At 47.4% G+C, this 18,479-nt stretch overlaps 1 protein-coding gene across 2 annotated transcripts in view; it reads right to left on the bottom strand.

Moving 5' to 3' along the window:
- PRKG1 (protein kinase cGMP-dependent 1) overlaps positions 1-18,479 on the bottom strand; it is a 395,197-nt gene that overhangs the window by 352,210 nt on the left and 24,508 nt on the right. The window contains exon 1 of one of the 2 annotated variants that reach the window (XM_031602529.2): positions 17,223-17,659. The exons of the other annotated variant lie outside the window; for it this stretch is intronic. Within the exon in view, the coding sequence (XP_031458389.1) occupies positions 17,223-17,533 (311 nt within the window). The 5' untranslated portion in view covers positions 17,534-17,659. Of the gene's footprint in view, positions 1-17,222; positions 17,660-18,479 lie in introns of those variants that run through there. 2 annotated transcript variants of the gene reach the window in all.

The raw sequence follows: 18,479 nt of genomic DNA, 5'->3' as shown, positions 1-18,479 counted from the left end.
GCAGTCTCTCTCTATTCAAAGGCAGGTCAGGGACAAATGGCCACATTCAAAGCACTACCTTCTAATCTGTATTTCCACTGCGTGAGTACCAGCCATCCCTCTGACTGAGCTTTGAAGGACATCCCGACAGCAACCATCTTTTCTCATACTTATTTTAGGAAGTCTACCAAGAGTGCAGCACTCATGAAGTCCCAGCCCGCCTACTAAAGGAGAACCTTTACAGATGCTGGAAATTCAGATAAATCCCACTATTTCCCTAACCAGAGACAAACTGGATATTTGCAATTCCACCCCATCCAATCAAGAGTAAATGCAAGTCAGAAAGAAGTTAAAATAACTGTTTTGAAGAGTAATCACGACAAGAAAATGACATCAGAAGGGTACCAAGTTTAAGGGGAAGGCAAGGAAAAGATGGATTGATTTCAAGGACTCTAGGAAATGGCTCTCCTTTGATCAAAATAACTGCCCTCCAGAGGATTTGAATGTTTCCAGGAACTTTGGCCTGAAAGTACACTGTCAAGAGAAACATCCTATTTCTTGCAAAGAAGAGGATATTTTTGCACAACAGCACATTAGTAACCTCACATTTTATGGCACCGCTTGCCCTCAGGGAACACCAACAGGAACAGAAACATGCAAATGCAAAAGGAGGAGGCAGCAACATAAAGGTGTACTGCCAAGGTAAGGCCAAGGAACAGTGTGTTCACCTGGGACTTCATCCCTCTGAGCGAGTTTTGATGATTGCAGTGTAAGGCACCCTCCCCTACAAGCAACTGTATCCTACTGGCATTACAGCCTAGCAGAAAAGCAAGCCATAATCACAGCATGAGGAACACTGAGGTGCTCCCAAGGGAAAGCTCTGCTCTTTACAAGCAGGACCACTTCAACAGGAAACAACGGCACTGCTTGCTTCTGGAGTATAGCCTACAACATGCATTAAGTAGATTGCTACTCTGCCTCCTCCAGAGCCAAGAAAGCAATTCCTTTAATAAGACAAGTATGTTCAAGATTCATCCTGTTGAGATATACATGCTTGCCATCGCAGGATGGGCAAACACAGCAAACAAGGCTCTGCTCTCAAAGGCAGGGTGCATGAAATGTAGCTGCAGCTTGTTGCTGTCGCAGCAGGGAATGAGGAATCCCCTTTCAAGCACTGCAGATGCAGACTGGCTGAACACAGATGGGATGACAATAATGCAAGCACAACCGTAAAAAGGACAGACGCATACATCAGTGCTGGGAGGTAAACAAAGAGCAACAAGAATCACACAAGAGGAAATACCAAAATACCTGAATCCCACTCAGAGGAATGCAAGACAGCTCCAACAGCTGCAGGAAAGATTAACTTTTCAATCCTCAAGCGGCAGACCCTGAAAAACCAACTCACCATTTCAAATGATGCCCCACATCTAGAATTTGTTATATCTGATGAAATCCAAAGGAAGATGCTACTTGGCCATTGGTATCCCATAATTCAGCAACAAGTTCTAACGGTATCTCAGTTTTCACTGTTTCTCCCAGAATACCTACAAGGTATGACACACAGGAGAGGGATGGGTTTATTGTGCACCAATTTAAGAGCACCCACTGCAACATATGTTATAGCTGTGGGCAGTTATCAATGGCCCTGATGCCCATAGTTTATAATGAAGAAGCGCTGCAGGTCTGCTGCCGAGGTCCTTAAGTGCAAACCATCTGGAAGGCTCTAAAGGGAAGGGAGAAACACCTCTCAAGACAGCAAAAAAGAAAAAGTAAGCCAAGAAAAGAGCGCACAATCAAGCAACACCTATCTACACCATGTGAACGAAAAAGTAAGTTTGCTCATATGCCTACCATGCATCATGTTTATTTTGTTTTCCTTGCGTTACTACCCTGTATTTACTCTCCTTTTTCCCAGCACCCTTATGTCTTAGCACCTTCCCACACCACCTTCAAAACCCAAACTGCCTGCTCCAAACACAACAACGTTGGGTCGTCCTTCTTTCTCTTCTGAGTACCTTACTTGACATTTCCACTGTATCACACAGTTCCCTTTTCTCTATCCTTCCACCATTCAGCTCCTTCAGTGGGCTTGAGGAAACCACAGCCTGCAACAGGACACAAGCAGCTGAGCCTTGGGCAAGGAGGCAAAGGTCTGTAGGAAGACATGGCCAGCTTAGAAACAGAGCAGAGACAGGAGGGCCCTGAGGGCTCAGTGTGCAAGAGGTAGAAGTAGGTGATAACTCACATTAGGTTTGGTGGGAAAAGGGGGAGGGGGAAACACACACACAAAAGTGGAACAGTAAATAAGCATACTACAAAGAGTTGGTGAGTGCTCCTCCCACGAGTGGCTCTCTAGGGAAACAGTTAGCTTCCTCTGTCCCAAATATTTTACAGAATTAGGAGTGCAGTTTTGTTCACTCCTTGAAAAGCATCGCTACAATTCTCTCACATTTCAGTTTGCTCCACAGGCTGCGTTTTGGAAATATTTACATGAAGGAATACACAGCAAGAGCTAACAAGAGATGGAGAGAATATGCATGCCAAGGAGTTATTTGGGAATAGGAAACAGGAACTACTAGAGTGAGCTGAAACAACTCAAAAAACTTTAACCCTGACAGACCTAAAGAGCATTACTTAGAAGGCATTTAACTGCATTTTAAAGATGTTCAGACAGTTCTTTGCCTCAAAGTCAAAAGCAAATACAAGTCCTCAGAATACACATTAATAATACACATATTCAAGAGCAAAAAGATCAGCCCAAGTGGATGTTAAACCAATGAGCCAAGAAAGTGACTGACACAAGCTCCTGGGAAAAAACCTCCCCTGTAGTGAGTATATGGAAGAAAAACACACAAGCCTTTCAAGTGAACGAGCAAACAGCAGAACTTGCAGTTGTTGGGTTCTTCCCCCCAACCTAAATTCAGCCTATTAGCTCCTCCCTGCTAGCAGGCAGCACCAGCAGCTGGAGGTAAAAGACAGCTCTATGACAATACCAAAATCAGCAGCTGATCTATGCACTTCTATGATAGATCTATGCACTAGTGCTTATCTACAGACCCGTACTTTTAAGCCTGCCTTTGGAGCAAGTTTCAAATGTTTTTTAGTTTTGAAGGACTTTAGCTTATTTGCCCTAACCCATGCAGTGCATAGGTCACCCACTGGGTCATGCAGGATTCACCTGTTCTAAATGAAATTCCTCTGTTCATCTAACAAAACTTTTTTTTTTTTTTTGTAAGCTGGCTTAGCTACAGTGCACAGACAGCTCTTTGGAAATGCACTTTAATTTTACCTGCGTTCCTATGAGGCAAATTCACTCCAGAAGCAAAAGCCTTTGTAGTTTCTCCATGATGAAACAGTGAGAACTTGCAATTGAAGTAAGTACTCGGTTTTGTCTACCTGTGTCAATTCTAAACCTTTATTACAATAATAAAGTTATCAGTCACTTGCTCATCTTTAAACCTTAAGACAAGAGCTCTCTAAACATTATTTGTAATGTCCCTAACTTGATGCTAAACACATTACTAAGATCTGGCTTCCCCCATTTTTCTTTCTCTACAGCACATGATTTTAGCAGTCAGTGGCATTAACATTACAAGGTGCCCAACATATCACAGTGTTTCTTTCCTCCCACACCGTAACTCATAGAAGTCAGTTGAAATCAAAGGCAAGAGGCCTAACAAACACAATAGTCTTCACCTGTCGGTTTTATGTATACACATCTGCTGGTTTTTGGCAGTGATGAGAGAGCTGGTATGCACTGTGCTGTGCTGTCCAATTTCTACTTGCACGATCTGCCTTTAAGGTCAAGGGATAAAATCCAACAAGCCTTATATATGGTGAATAGTAAATCTGCACTACTTTCTTTTATTGCAAGGGGAGATATGATGCTGTTCTATTTATAAAGGTCAAGTAAATTGGTGCAATCTGTGGAGCTCTAATGCCTTCGTATTATTAAAACGGAATATTTAGACAGCCCCTTTCAGAGAGAAAGAAATCTAAGGCTAATATTTGTCCCTCCAATCCCAGCTGACGTGTGCACACAGGTTTGTGTACACTGAGTAGAACATGACAATGAATGTTTATTTGTTCTTCGTTTGAATTATGACAACTGTTATTTCTGAAACACTCCATAACATTTTAACAGGTTGTTTGGATAAGCCACAGCTATAAATCCTGATCAGCTGTCAAGCAAGGAAAAACCTCTGTATTACCTTTTGGCAAGAAAATAAACTGCTGAAATAGAGAAGGGAGGAAACAGAGCTAAGAGGGGGTGAAAGGTGCTTACCAGTTTGCTTAACCTGGGTCCCCAGCACAAAATAGTTGCCTTCTGCCATCTTCCTGTAAAGGAGCGATACCCAACCACAAACAAATCACTGAGGATGCCACACAACTACCCAACAAGGCACTTTCCTCAGATCTTCCTTGCTTTCGTTCAAAGCAGCTGGAGGGTTTTTTTTCATCTTTGAATCACAATTTCAAATTAAACAGTTTTGACAATCACGTTGACGATTATGCCACAGCAAAAATGCACAGCACAAGATCACTTTAATTACACAGCTAACAGCACCTACGGAGATGCTAACACTGCAAAAAGCCCCCACAGGACTCCAGGAAAGGCAGCAAAGAGAGAACGATGAAATCCTATCTATCTGAACAAATCTAATAACAGCACTTACAGTTAAATGCTGTGACTTGCTACAAACCCATAATATCCAAGAAATTCCTCACCTGACCCTGGTTGGGAAACTGAATTTCTAGTGACGTTTTGTCTTTGATATTCTCCTACCACGGCCTCTGAGGTCCAGTGAATGCTGAGTGCTGTCCTGTGCTATGAGACGGCACAGAGGAACAACAGTGCAATCCAAAACTTAGTTGCTGTCTCCCTGATATCTCCCTGAGCTTCAGTTTTACGGTTGTCATATTTCTTCCCCAAGCAGCTCAGAGAAGTCTGTAGAGTCAGGAGAGGTCGAGGAGAACGAAAGAAGTGCCAGACAGAATTAGGATTTGCAGGTGCTCTCATTTCACGTTCTGGACAGATCCACCCAGCACACGCAGCTGGAAGTCAAGCAGCAGAAACCCCAAACAACAGCCATACCTTCCAAGAATTCAGCTGGGCTCCTCGTAGCCTTCAGGCTTAGCGATGGGGAGAATACGCAGACCAAAGTTTTAAACTGAATTTTAGCTACTCAGAACTGTCAGCAGTTCACACGCCTGGGACATCTCCAACAGCAATAAGCCATATTTTAAGTACTGTTGTGCAATATACTCTCAAGTTAATAAGAAAATGCTATATAAACCACTCATCAATCTATACTTGCACTCAGTTCCTTTATTTAGGTGGAAACATAGGGAAGATTCTCCCCCTGTGAAAATGAACACCAACAAAGGAGAGCACAGGCACTTTAAGTGACCTGTTTTTGTTAAAGGCTCTGCCTTGTCGTTTGCTATTTAATTAGCTACGAAACCTCACTTCTAATCACCAAGTGTTCGTGCTTATGAAGGAATTAGAGTTAACACACTCTCTGGGATATAAAAATTAGAAATTTACAAAGGCTTGTTAATCAGCACAGAAAGCCAGACAGAACAAAGCCTGCATAGTGGTGGGCAGACAGGAGTTTGTGCCGCTTCCTCCCGCGCAGGTGTGGCACCTGGTGTCTCACCTCTAATCCCAGAGAAACCATGAGTTGTTTTGTTTTAAGCATCAACTGTGTTGAAACTACAAGAGCCCACCGATGCAGCACTCGCAGGGGACTGAAGAGAGAGCAGTGCGGATGGACACAGGGGCTGTATGCCTAAGAGCTTGCCTTTTATTTTTTATTTTCAGCTGTAACAGATGTCCTCTCCCTGCTGCTCACAATTATTCTTCTTGCAGAGAACAGAAGCCACGAACAGCCAAGACATTTGCAGACAGTATAAAAAGAGGTTTTTGGGGGTGTGAGGGGGAGGGTCAAAAGCAGAAATCTGTTTGTTTGGCACCTAAATATAGCCCACTTAACTCAGCAAACATCTTTTTCTCTACTATGTGCTATTTTCTCTGTATTTAGAGAGGCTGTAAGGAGCCAGCTTAGCATCACCATTTCATTATATTCTCAGATGGGGAATTTGCTTTTGTGCCTCAAAAGAAATTTCTGCCACAAGTGACCACGGCCACCCACCTGTGCAAAAAGGCAGCTTCCAGCTGAAGCTCCAGCAGCAGGACGGGCTCTTAGCCTCAGCCCTACCCGAAGGCACTCTGCTCAGACCTTCCTGCCCAGGAACCCAGCCTCTGACAATCCAAGCAGATGCATCACAAGGCAACTATTCAGGATGGGCCTGCTGTCGATTGCTCTGTTTCATTCAGCACAACACAGGTGCCAGTACAAGGCAGGTTTAGACAGGCTGCATTCAGAACTGGGGCTGCTTCTAAGAAAAGCCCTTTTGGATGGTAAGCAAAACTAGGTTTCAGTGTTTTGAGATTGCTGCTTAAAAAGCATGATAGCCCTTCAGATATTTTTTTCAATGGAATCACACACCTGTGCACCTGCAGGATGTGGAGAAGAACTTTTTTTGCAATGAAAACTACCACACCGTAGGGTTAGGCCTACGTAGAATGTTTTTTTTTCTATTATCACTGAAACCAATTTTTGCTGAAGTTCTATCATAGAGGCAAATCGCTGTCAATGCAGCATCTGATTTACCTCTTTAGATGAGTGCCAAAGGCACAAACAGACAAGCCATTTCGCTTCTCAGAAACCCTCAGAGATACTTTTTGAAAAGCACAGGCAACAGGCAACAAAGGGTAGTTTTCTACTCCTAAATAAAACCATACTCTACAATTTTTCCCAACACTTTCACGCTAATTTGCTGAGGTAGCTGCCCTTTATTCTCAATATATGTACTGCAGAAAAGTGCACTTGAGCCTACAAAGCAATCCAGAGAAAATGGTATCAAGGTATTCAGTGGCCGTGGCTGAGCAAATCCAGGAACACCAACACAGATAAAAAACCAAGACTTTCAGGTCTTCCGAAAATGCGCAGAGTGCCTGGAAGGCTGAAAGCAAGCAGACGAATGTGAAAGGAAGAAAACCTGTACAGGAGAATAAGTAAGACAGGCTCTTTCCCCTGTAGGCACTACTCGGGAACAAGCATCTGAGCATTATAAGGGTCTCAAATATACATAAAAACTTTATAAATACCATTAAAGATCCAATCTTCCTTGTTCAAGCACGCTCATTTTGCACAGCTGTCTCAGCCATCACTAGGACACCCGCTTTACTTCAGTGCATAAGTCATGTTGCCTTAACTTCCACCTACACTTCCAAATCCTACCCAAACTGGTTCATGATACTTCTTACATATTCATAAATTTTGTGCTGACTTAACAAAGCTGCCACCATGCTCTGGAAAATGATTTGACTGTATTTCAACAGCTGCCTTCCTTAGTACTGGCCTCGCAGACTAAATTTTTGCAGCCATTAAGAAGCCCAGTGAGTTTAACCAGATGACATGACTCTCATTTATAACATTCATCCATCGCACACTGCATCAAGAACCTCCTGCAGTGGGTACAGGTTTTGTTTCTGTTTTTTAAAGAAGAAACAGGTTCATTTTGGTTAAATCTGCAATAGAAAGAGTCCTCGGAAGCTTGTGGATGGAACTGCTGATCAAAATGAAGGCAAGAAAAGGAGCCATGATGTTCCAGAGCTTAAGTCTGCACCTGAAAGTTGAGAGGCATGGCCTCACGTGCCTGGATCTGTCCAATTTCAACCAAGGCTCCCATGTGTCCATCCTCACTATATTGTTGGGACAGCCTCATGCTCTGTGGAAGCTTTTCCATTTGCACCTGCAAATACCAGGATTATGCCTCAGCCCAGGTTTACACATCCCGAGCGAGGCTCCATCAGGATGGTGGCTGACTCCTTGAGCTCTTTTTGGCTTTCCAGAAAAAAATACTTGCTGTACCTTTACAAGACTACCAGCATGGAATCAAAAAGTTGGTGTCTGTTTGATTCTGTCACTTTTGGACTTGCTTTACCTAACCAAATAACACTAACAGTCATCCTCATCCATCCTTGTCTGAACGTAAACAAGCTGGGAATTTTAGGGAAGCATTAATTTGCTCCTAGTCATGATGGACAACATATGCTTGTGGAGTACCTGCCACAATGGCTGATAAGGAGATAACACTTGCAAAGCAGAAGGTAGAGCAGCTGCTTCATGCATGACAGAAGCAGAGGACAGGTCTGCAGCCACACAGAGCCAAATGTCCCTCATCCCAGTGCCTAATACGTAACCGGTAGCAGTGGCACATTCACATCCCTCTGTCACCATTACTGGCTCTTGTACTCCAGCATTCAGGCTTGCCATGCCTGCAGAAAGCATCCCTTGATGGTGCACGCCCTCCTGCAGGGACATTAATAAATCTAGCTAATGAATGAAGGGAAATAAAACGGATAGTTAGCATTCCCATGGGACTCCTCTAATGAAAGACTGCTGGGTTGCAACACAATATCCACCCCGCAACAGATCCCTGCACCACTGCCAAAAAAAGGCTGCATGAGCTCCTTATGCCAAGGCAAGCTGCGGCTCTGAGACACTGCGTCAGAGTCAGTTAAGCAACAAAATAAGTGAGCTGTACCACCTGTGTCTCTTCTCCAAGCGGAACTGCTGTGAACGTTCAAAGTATCTTCTTGCAGAAACAAGCCTAACTTCAAATGGTAACTCAATTGCTGCCTCCTCCTTTCGGAAACTGCAAGCAAAGCTCTGACCGAGGCAACTTCAAGTAAGATGAGAGTATCTGCCTTATTTACGCTCCCCCAACGTACTCATTATCGTAGTCTCTGAGTACATCTGTGTTGGGTATACTGTTAATGGAGAAAAGCCGTCATCTCTCCACGCTTCATTTCTCTCGTGTGCCTTGCAGATCTGCACTTCTACTGGGAAAACAGAAAGCAATCAAGTATCTGATGAGCAGGAGATGTTTTCTCCCCTTCTTGCAATTGCTCTGTTAACAAGATTTAAAAGTGCAAAGACGTGTATGGAAGAAAATATGTATGTGCACATATACACAGCTCAACTAGTTCTTAAACACCTAGCAAGTCTAGATAAACAGCACCACGAGAGCACTCAACAGTAAGTTATGTGCAGGCATGAAGGCAGAAAACCCCATTTCTAACTGAGGCTTAGTCCATGTTTTATCTGCACAGTGCCCACCAGCAAGACATGACTGTTAGTCTATAGGCACTGCAGAGGGGACAAGTAACAACAGCTAACCTCAGCTTTACTTCAGTACTGGAGCAGCACTTCATCAAGCACTGCGCCAAGACGTATCGAGTAACAGCTGAATGACATCCTGCCATTGTCCTGCATGCACTGCAATGTTTTGTCAATACAACTCAAAGCCATTGCCACTAAATGCCCTGATGCAAAGGGAACAGGTCAATGCATGTCCTTTTTGGTGCTGGTTTTCAGGGCAGCAATGTGAGTTATCGGTCTTTTGGCTGAGCTGAACAAGGTCCAGGCACCCAACCTGACGGAATTGCTGTCTGCCCGTAACAGGAGGCCCCTGGGACATCACATCTGATCAGCCACAAGGCACTGATTTTGTGCAAACTGACACAACAGAAAAGCTGGATTGTCAGGAAAATCAAGCTTCCCGCGCTATCTTATGTGACAGCCACTGGAAGCTCTCTGACTGCTGATATATAGAGGAAATGAGGGAGGTTTCTCAGGGAGATGTAAAGCCTAACAGATGGGACAGCTTAGCAGAATGAAGAGCTTTGGGGCTGAGAGGAAAAAGATAAGCAGACATCTGTAGGAAGAGGAAAAAAAAAAACCTTGGGGAAAAGAAGGAGATGCAGGAATGAAGAAGAGATCCAGTGAAGTGAACGAGGGTAAGGAGGAAGAGGCCCTTTCCTGGGACGTGCAGTTTACCTTGCCACAGCAGGCAGAAGGAATAGAGGGGTAAAGTGGACAGAGAACAGCCCTGGCACACACACAGGGATCTCTGAGGGAACGTGGAGTCTGACATGAAGAGAGCAGATGCAACAAATTCAGCCCCCAAATCTCAACAGACAATCCTGCCCTGCCGGTTTGTGTTCAGCTACCAGTCAGTGCTGAAAGCTGGAAGAACTACCAACCTCTTTGCCCTCCTCAGCCCCCTTTCACAACACTTAAAAGTTCAGTTTTTCTGTCTTTGAAAGAGAAAACCTTGTCTTGCTTCAGCAAGTTCTTGCTGCTGCCTGCTCTGCATCTCGGTGCAGATTCCCCAGCAGGTATCCAGCAGGCTGGCCAAAGACAGCAAAAGTGAGCTGTTATCACAGCTGTCACCAAGACCACATCTGCAGTGATGAGCAACACAGCTCAAGGCTGTCATTTATCATGGGCCAAAACCATTCATCTATTTCATTTAACTGAAACAAACAAACAACAACAAAACACTAAAACTGCAGTAATTATCAAAAAATGCACATCTCCTCTATGTGATCAGGTTTAGCTACCACTACAAACTTTGCTCATAACCCATTAGAGAAATTTACCAATGTAAATCATACTGAAACTGCACGGCAAACACTCCTATGTATTTGTGCATGTATTTCCAACTCAGAAAGACACATCTTCCATTCTAACTGAAGGAATTTCTCAGGTTCCTAGGGGACATGCTTTTCAAAGCCTATCAATAGCAATTAAGACAATTAAGGTTGTTCCAAACAAGCCTGAACTTGGAGCTGTGCGGCATTATTTGCATCACGTTTGGTTTAAGTACACCATTGTTAACTTCCTGCCTATTGCCTCAACGTGCTGTTTGAGTCACTCAGCAATTGATTTCTTCTGTTTGTCAGAGATATTACCCACCAAGAAAGTTATTTGCCTCGTTTAGTCTGCGGATTACAAGAACACTCATGAATTCCCCTCACCCAGTGGATCTTTGCGAGAAGTTCACATCACATAGGCATGAGAAGCAGCTCTGAGACATCCCAGGGACTAACTTCTGCTGGCAGCAGGGCTGTGATGATAACACTGAGCAGAGTACGTGGGCATTTACAAGGCTACGTTCTCCCTTCCAGACAACCCAGACAGCTACATGATGACTTCTCCTACTTGCTCTGATGACCCACCATCAGTAATGAAGAATGAGCCGGCCTGCCTGGAGAGTCTGCAGAGCCACTTCCAGCCTTCCAGGGCACAGAGCTGCCCTGTGGCTCTCCTAACACAGTTTGTGTTGCTGAACAAATATGCTCACAAACCAAGTCAAAAAGGGGAGTTTGGAGAACAAAACACAGATCCAGATAGGAAATATGCCGCAGTATGAGTAGGGGCCCTATTTCGGGAACATCCTACTCTACGATTGCTATTAACAAATAAAAAACCCAAATAACCCTAACTCTACTTTGTCATGTTAAAGTCTGGGAGCCCATTTTCTGCTCCGAGCCCATGCACCAGTGTTCAAGTTTGGCTGCGTGTGCTCAGGCACTAGTTTCCAAGGAAACCAGTGACTGCATGAACATTGCAAAATGCAAGTCCTATGCTCGCTGTTTCACAAGTACGCTGTAGCTATCTCCGTGACACAAACCCTCCCAGGTAGATGCTGTTCCACTGCTTCTCAGAGACCTTTAATACAATTTCAGACTTTAGGGTGTCAGTCTACACAATACATATTGAAGCAATGTCCACACTTGCAACTACTTTCTGTATTTGTTCAGAAAAGGATAAAGGATAATTTGATAAAAGAGTTCTTTAAGGCTCCAGCATAGCACACACTTCTGTTTTTTTTTTCTGCTCTTTTAGATCTTCAAAACAAAAACAAGCTGCACAAAATGGCATGGACTTCTCTGCCTGCACACACCCCCTGGAAATGTCAAAGCAGCAACTGAAAAACATTCATACAGATATTTATTCTTTAGCCAGCTACAAAAGCAAGCATTCTGGCACCACAAAAAGCCAGAGCCAAGAAATACCAGCAGCGCAGGCAGCAAGGGGTGTCATTTAAGATAGTAAATCAAAGCAGCTTCCTGGGAGCCCTTACCTTAAGATAAGGTGCACATTCCATGACTTCTGAAATCTTAGCATCCCACAGACTCCATTTCAAGCATTACAAACAATGAAACTGTTACATATCAAGCTACTGTGGTATGAGTTTTTTTGTTTGTTTTGTTGCGGGAGCAACCAGACTGGAGCTCTGTGCCGCTCCATACATTTTTGCTCACAGCCAGCACAGCGATGCGGTGGGTTTTCTTGATTCATTTCTGATGTGTAGGATGCATACCGTGTTTAGAAACATAGGATGTAAAAGCACAGGACTACTTGCACAGCAAGTCTGGAGAGAAGGCATTCATGTCCACAGCCTGGGGCAGTATTTCTGCTGAGGTACTTTAGAACTATCTATCACTCAATGACACAGAGAAGAGCAAAAAAGCTAATTCTCTAGAAAGTGAACTTACAGATATGTATTTCAATTTAAAAAATAGTTTCTGTGTTAATGACAGCCTTTTGTTGAGAGCTATGAGCTTGCTTAAAGCTACTACGCTCTCCAAATAGTTCTGTTTTGCATACAGTCACCATTAAAATTTCAAAACACCTTCTGAGCAAAAGTGATTGTGCTTAAAAACTTGGTGTATTATGCTACGCTGCTAAGATTAACATCCAAAAGTGGCAGAAATTCAAGGAGTGTGTGCTGCTCACTGCTACTAAGCAAAAGTAACAGAAATGGCAGCAAAGTTTAATCCTGCCCTCCCTAGTGAAATCGGCAGTCGGGCAGAAAATCACAAAACAAATAGATGGTGTTAGTACCTTATTTTTGACCCTTCCTTCAACTAAAACATCTCTGGCCATTAGTTTACATTCAGCATAAAGGGTACCTGCCTAAAGAAGCTTATTTCAGAGATGCCCCATACACTACTTGCCAATAGATAGAAATCTATGTCCCCTGCCTAATAACTAAATACAACAGTTATTTCTTACCACCGCTGGCCACCAAAGCCTCGGGAGGCTGACTCACAGGCAGAGGGAACCTATCAGCAACCTCACCGTGCTGCTCCACAAGGCATTAAACAGCAAAGACTGAGTCACACGCGTGATCCAATGCATAGGAAAGCCCCATCCACCAGCAGTGGCACCTCGCTGCTGCCAAACCTGGCCTGTCAAAACAGAGGAAAGCAGCATTTGACTGACTCGCATTCTGCACTGTCTTTGACACGCCACATGTAAAACTGCTGTCAGGAAGCATATAATCCTCTGCAGTGGAAACTCATCCCTGCAAAGCGTGAGGCCCTGCTCTCCGAGCTGCTCTGGGAAGAGGAGGCGAGCAGGTTGGATGCCAGGGGAACCAGAAGAACAGACTGCTCACGAGGCAGCTCTGCAGGGCTGCCCCAGCCCATCTCACAAGTAGGACCAGGCTGCTGGGTGGGCAGCAGGCCCCATACACCCAGAGCCAGCAGCACGCTGACAGATGTCAGTTTAAGCACGAAGCAGCAGATCCAGGCACACAGATTCCTCCTCAGAACAATGTTAAACCACTTTCAGATTGAATCAGCATTCTATCATGTAGCATGTAAAAGCAATTCCAGCAGTTCATTACTTAATCATAAATGAATTTCACTTGGTCGCTGGACACATCACATGGAATTCCAGTTTCAAACAGAAGAAAAATGAAAGGTTGCATCACCCTTGCCTGTTTACATCTATGGCTGCTGACAGCCTTTGCTATCTCCTGCAGCACGACAGCAAAACCTGTGTGCAACACGACTAAAGAGGCCACCAGTCCTCTCCTGATTTCACAGCTCCTGCCCTACATTTCAGGAAGCAATCACTCCGGAGCGGTTGTCCCCTCCCTGATCGCAGGCCCCTCATCAATCTCTGCTTTGAGTGGTCAAATGATGTTGCAACCATCGTCCGGATTATTTTAGAAACAGGAAAGCGTGGGCTTTATGAAAAGGGGCTGCTGGTTTCCCTAGAACTAGCTTCTGAGTTAACGCACGGCTCCTAGGTACCACGGCACAGATATCATTTATAAATATCAGCAGATCCTTTTATGTTCCGAATATGAAGTGCCTTTCAAATACTTCTGGATTTTATTACTTTATGACTGCTTTACAAATATGCCCCTGGCCCATAGATGTACACATTTGCCTTCAAAGAACCAATTTAGTTGTTAAATCTCTTGTACATATGTTGTACTTTCCCTAAGGCTATGCAATGAAACGCTCTTTTTGGATTTTTAAACCCAGAACTCTTTAATACCACTCACAGACTGCTCCTCCCCTCACAAACGAATCTCTCGTATTTGGAAGATTTCCCAACTTTACATTTGAAGCATTCCTAAGTCTGTTAACTCGTAAAACCAGGACTTTTTCCATCTTACTCAACAGTCCCTATAAATGATGCAGCACCTTGCCTCGGCTCAGGGAAAGCAGTGACAGAGCACACATCACCTCTGAAAAGAGGAGACGGAGCCCTACACATCCTTCATGCTCATTAGCTCTCTGCTTTGGTTTCTATTCTGCTCAGTTCTTTTTCCTCCTGATAAACAAAATATGCTGATTACACAGCCTTCAAAAAATATAATTAAAAAAAAAAAGATACAGCTGTGACCAATGACAAAATGAAACTTCCTTTTAGAGTAAAAGTCCTGGCTATTTTCTCATTTTAAGTACAAAACAGGAAAGCAGAGAAACAAATGTTACATCTCACTGAACAGCCTGGCTACTCCTCACTCAGAACTTAGCTCAGGTTATTCTTTGGTCTGCAGCTTTGTAAAATCTTAATTGAAATAACTGTTGGAGCAAACTTTGTCTCACGGTATCACTTCAATGCTGGCAGGCAGAATATATCCCGTGAGGGGTCAAAGGTGTGGAAAAACAAACAGAGCAGCAATCTGAGGAGATGGAGGGGAGATAAAGATTTGTCTCTGCATTTTTCAAGCAGGGAAAACCACCCAGACTTCTGCATGGTTTCTTCCCACTTACTGCAGCCACTTCTGGCAACCTCTGGGGTGGGGGGAAAAAAAAGAAAAGCTACTTCAGACAACTTTTTTTCTAGTTACCTGCATACAAAGACTGATAAACGTGCCACTTCTGGTGCTTGGATTAGATGATCTCAGAGCTCTTTTCCAACCTTAATGATTCTATGAAATGTCCAGTACGCCTCACTGGTCTCATAACTCAAAGGGAATGAGCAGAATGTGTCCAGCATATTTTAGTCATAAACTCTTCATGTGAACTTGTATTTTACATTAGCTAGATAAAAAACCAATCAGAGACAAAATAAGCCCAACCCTGCAATGGTGACTAAAACTGAATGCTTCCTCTTTGTCTCCTTGGCATTCCACCTTGTACAATGCTGGAAAATGGGCAGATATCAGAGGCTCGATCCCATCCCTCAGGAGCTGTTGGAGTTCAGCATCCACTGGATGAAAAAGTCAAACATTTTTTCACATTTTAGTCCTTTCTTCCTGCTGTTTCCAGATACTCTCTACCTCAACCTACCTCAGTCAAGTACCCTATGATTACATTAAACAAGGCATCCCAAAGATTGCTAGGCACAATCTATTCAAGAGGTGGACTTGCTTTTAAATGCCGTGCAAGCCACGTGCATACCGGTGTGAAAAAAAACATTATTTAGGTATTAATGATCCCAATAAATTAAGCCAGGTGCAATTCCTCATTCTCCCAGGTGCAGACACCACTAACAGCAGCTCATCTGGATTTTAATGATAAGCACTCCTGGTAAGTGAAACACACAGCTTACTTTTTCTCTTTTACTTAGGGCTATCTCCCTTTCCATTCAGATGCTCATATTGAAAATGCTCAGCGGTGCCATACCCCATGGACTCAGTAAGTGGCTGAAACAGCCTAGCCACAACAACCTAGCAGTGCCTCACAGGTATCAGGCCAGGTGCCAGGCAGTGAGAGCTCCTGCTCATCAAATCAAGGCTGCCTCGGCACATCAGCGAATGCTGCCTAGAGTAATGTGCACCCCTGGGACTGTGGGCAAGCCTCGTCTCCACCTCAGTGACAAAATGTGCAGCAGCAACTTAGCTCAGAGCACTGTAAATGGCACGAGGGGACCACACGTTTAACACTGACCGTGGGAGTTCAATACAAAGCACTGCTTCAGGCAGGCAGTGCTCTGCACCCCGAGTGAAGGTATGAGAAGGCATCTACAGAGCCAGAAACTGAAATTCGAGCTAGAAAATGTTAATTCAAGCCCTGATAGGCTTCCTACGTGTTTTGCTGTACGCAGCAGAGACTCGAGGCTTGCTCTGCTTAAAGCTGAAGCTCTAGGAGGCTCATTTAAAACCCAAACTCTCGGTTCAAGACTTAAAGCAGGAGAAGCACACCAGCTGACCCGGAGCTGCAGGGCAGCGCCTGGGGTCGTTCCATGCCGGGACGCTCCAGAGCAAGGCCTCGTCCTGCTGTCACCCACCGCCATTTCGTGGGGTTAGCAAGGGGCAAACACACAGCCCCGTGACGGAAAAACACGTATCTGTGTGGGCACGGGGCTGGTGTGCGCTGTGGCTAAGAGTCAACCCCGTCCGTCACGGCAGCCCTGTCGCGTACGCGTCCCGAAAGCACACAGGTGTGCAGGCGGCACGGAGCAGCGCCACGCCGCCCTCGCCCCGCTTCAGCCGCCCGGCACCGGGGGGGACTCAACAGCCGGCCCTCCCCCCACGGCTTCCTGGGGAGTCTGGGGGCATTTTGTGGGTCCAGCACAGTTCCTCCCCGCCGCCGGGTTGAGCCGCAGCCGTTCGCCTTAAAAGGGCAAAATATCTGCGGAGAAACGGCGGCGGGAAGGGGGAGTCGGGAAGAGGGTCCCGGGGCGGCGCTGGTGGGGGGGCTGAGCCACAGCCGCCCTTCCCTCCATCCATCCATCCATCCATCCCTAGCGGGGCGGTTGCCAGGAGACGGCGGGGCACAGCAGGGCAGGGCGAGGCGGCGGAGTCCCGCCGTGCCGGGGCAGCGAGCGGCCCCGCGGAGAGCGATGGGGAGCGGCCGGAGCGCGGCAGCGGCGCCGCTTCGGTATCTTTGACAGGAAAGAGTCCGGTGCCGCTCCGCGGCAGGAGGCAGCGCCCGCCAGGTGCCGCACGTGGCCGCGTCCCGGAGCCGGGCGCGAATAAAGAGCTGCGGTAACGGCGGAAAAAGCCCGGAGGACGGCAGCCGCCCCGGCACCGCGCGCTGCCCGGCCCCTCCCGCAGCCCCGCCGCTCGCCGCGCCCTCCGCTCGCAACTTTCCCACCGCCGCGGGCGGGCGGGCGGGCGCTGCTTACTGCGGGCTCTTGGGGTAGAAGGGGAGCGTGACGTGGCTGAGGTCCTGGATGTCGAAGGCGGTGGGCTCGGCCGAGATCGCCTGCCGCTTGGTCCGCTGCTCGCCCTGCAGGCTGCGGGCGCTCTGCTGCTGCGCCTGCCGCGTGGCGGGCCGGATCACCGAGCGGTACTTGTCCAGCTCGTTCTGCAGCTTCTGGATCAGCTCGTCCTTCTGGTCCAGCTCCAGCTCCAGCTCGTCGATCAGCGCATCCCGCTGCCGCAGCTCCTCGATCTTCTCCTGCAGCGCGTACTGTAAATCCCGCAACGTGCCCATGCTCCCCGCTCGCCCCGAGCTTCTCCCGGCAACTTTCCACCGGGAGCCACCCGGCGCTCGGCCCGACTTCCCCGCGCCCCCCTCCGGCCCGGGGCCCCTCGCCCGGCCCCCCCGCGGCCCCGGAGCCGGCTCGGCGCGGGGCGCTCCCGATCCGCCTGCGCCCGGCGAGGCTGCGAGGCGGCGGGAGGCAGCTCGCACGCGCTGGCGGGCGGGCGGCGGGGCGGAGGGAGGCGGCGGGCGGGCGGGCAGGGGCGAGCGCGCCGAGGCAGTGCCGCCTGACGGGGCCGGGGGCAGCTCCGGGGGCTGCGGGGGGAGCCCCCGCCGCGGGCCCCCCCTCCCCGGCCTCGGCTGGCAGGGGGAGGCCGCCCGGAGAGCCCGGCCCCGGGGCGGCAGCGGCTGGGCGGGTCCCCGCCTCGCGGCGGGCGCTCACCTCTGAGCCCTCCCCTCGCGCTTCGCCGCCGTACTTTTCTTTGTTAATAACTGCGGGATCGGGGCTTTTCGCGCCCGGTGGCGCGGCTCCCGCTCAGCCGGGCTGTTTCGATGGTGGAACGGCCCGGGCGGTGGGGCGCGTGAGGCTCAGAGCGCTAAAATAAGTTGAAGTCAGGTCCCGCGTAGCCCCGCTGCTTCCACAAAAGCCGGCTTCTGCCATCCCAAACCCACCAGGCACCGCTGCACGCCACGCTCTGCCCGTGCCGTGCCGCTCGCGGGGCCACGTTGGCACCAAGCGGCTCCGTTCGTCTCTGTGTGCGGAGGGAACAGCTGGGCACCATGACGGCGGGGCACCCAGGCCTCAGAGAGGAGGGGGCCACGGGCAAACCGTGCTGGGCTTTCTGGTAGCGCTGCGCCACGGGGAGGAATCGGGTGAAATCCATGCAGCCCAGCTGGAGCGAGCCTAGGCCCGGCCTGAGGCAGCGTGACTGGGCCGCAGTTTCCTTCCCAGAAGGTT

The sequence above is a fragment of the Phasianus colchicus genome, chromosome 8, assembly GCF_987193195.1.
Source record: "Phasianus colchicus chromosome 8, bPhaCol1.hap1.1, whole genome shotgun sequence".
Classification (NCBI taxonomy): Eukaryota; Metazoa; Chordata; class Aves; order Galliformes; family Phasianidae; genus Phasianus; species Phasianus colchicus.
Note: the sequence above shows the minus strand (reverse complement) of the source record. Positions and strands in the feature narration are given on the sequence as shown.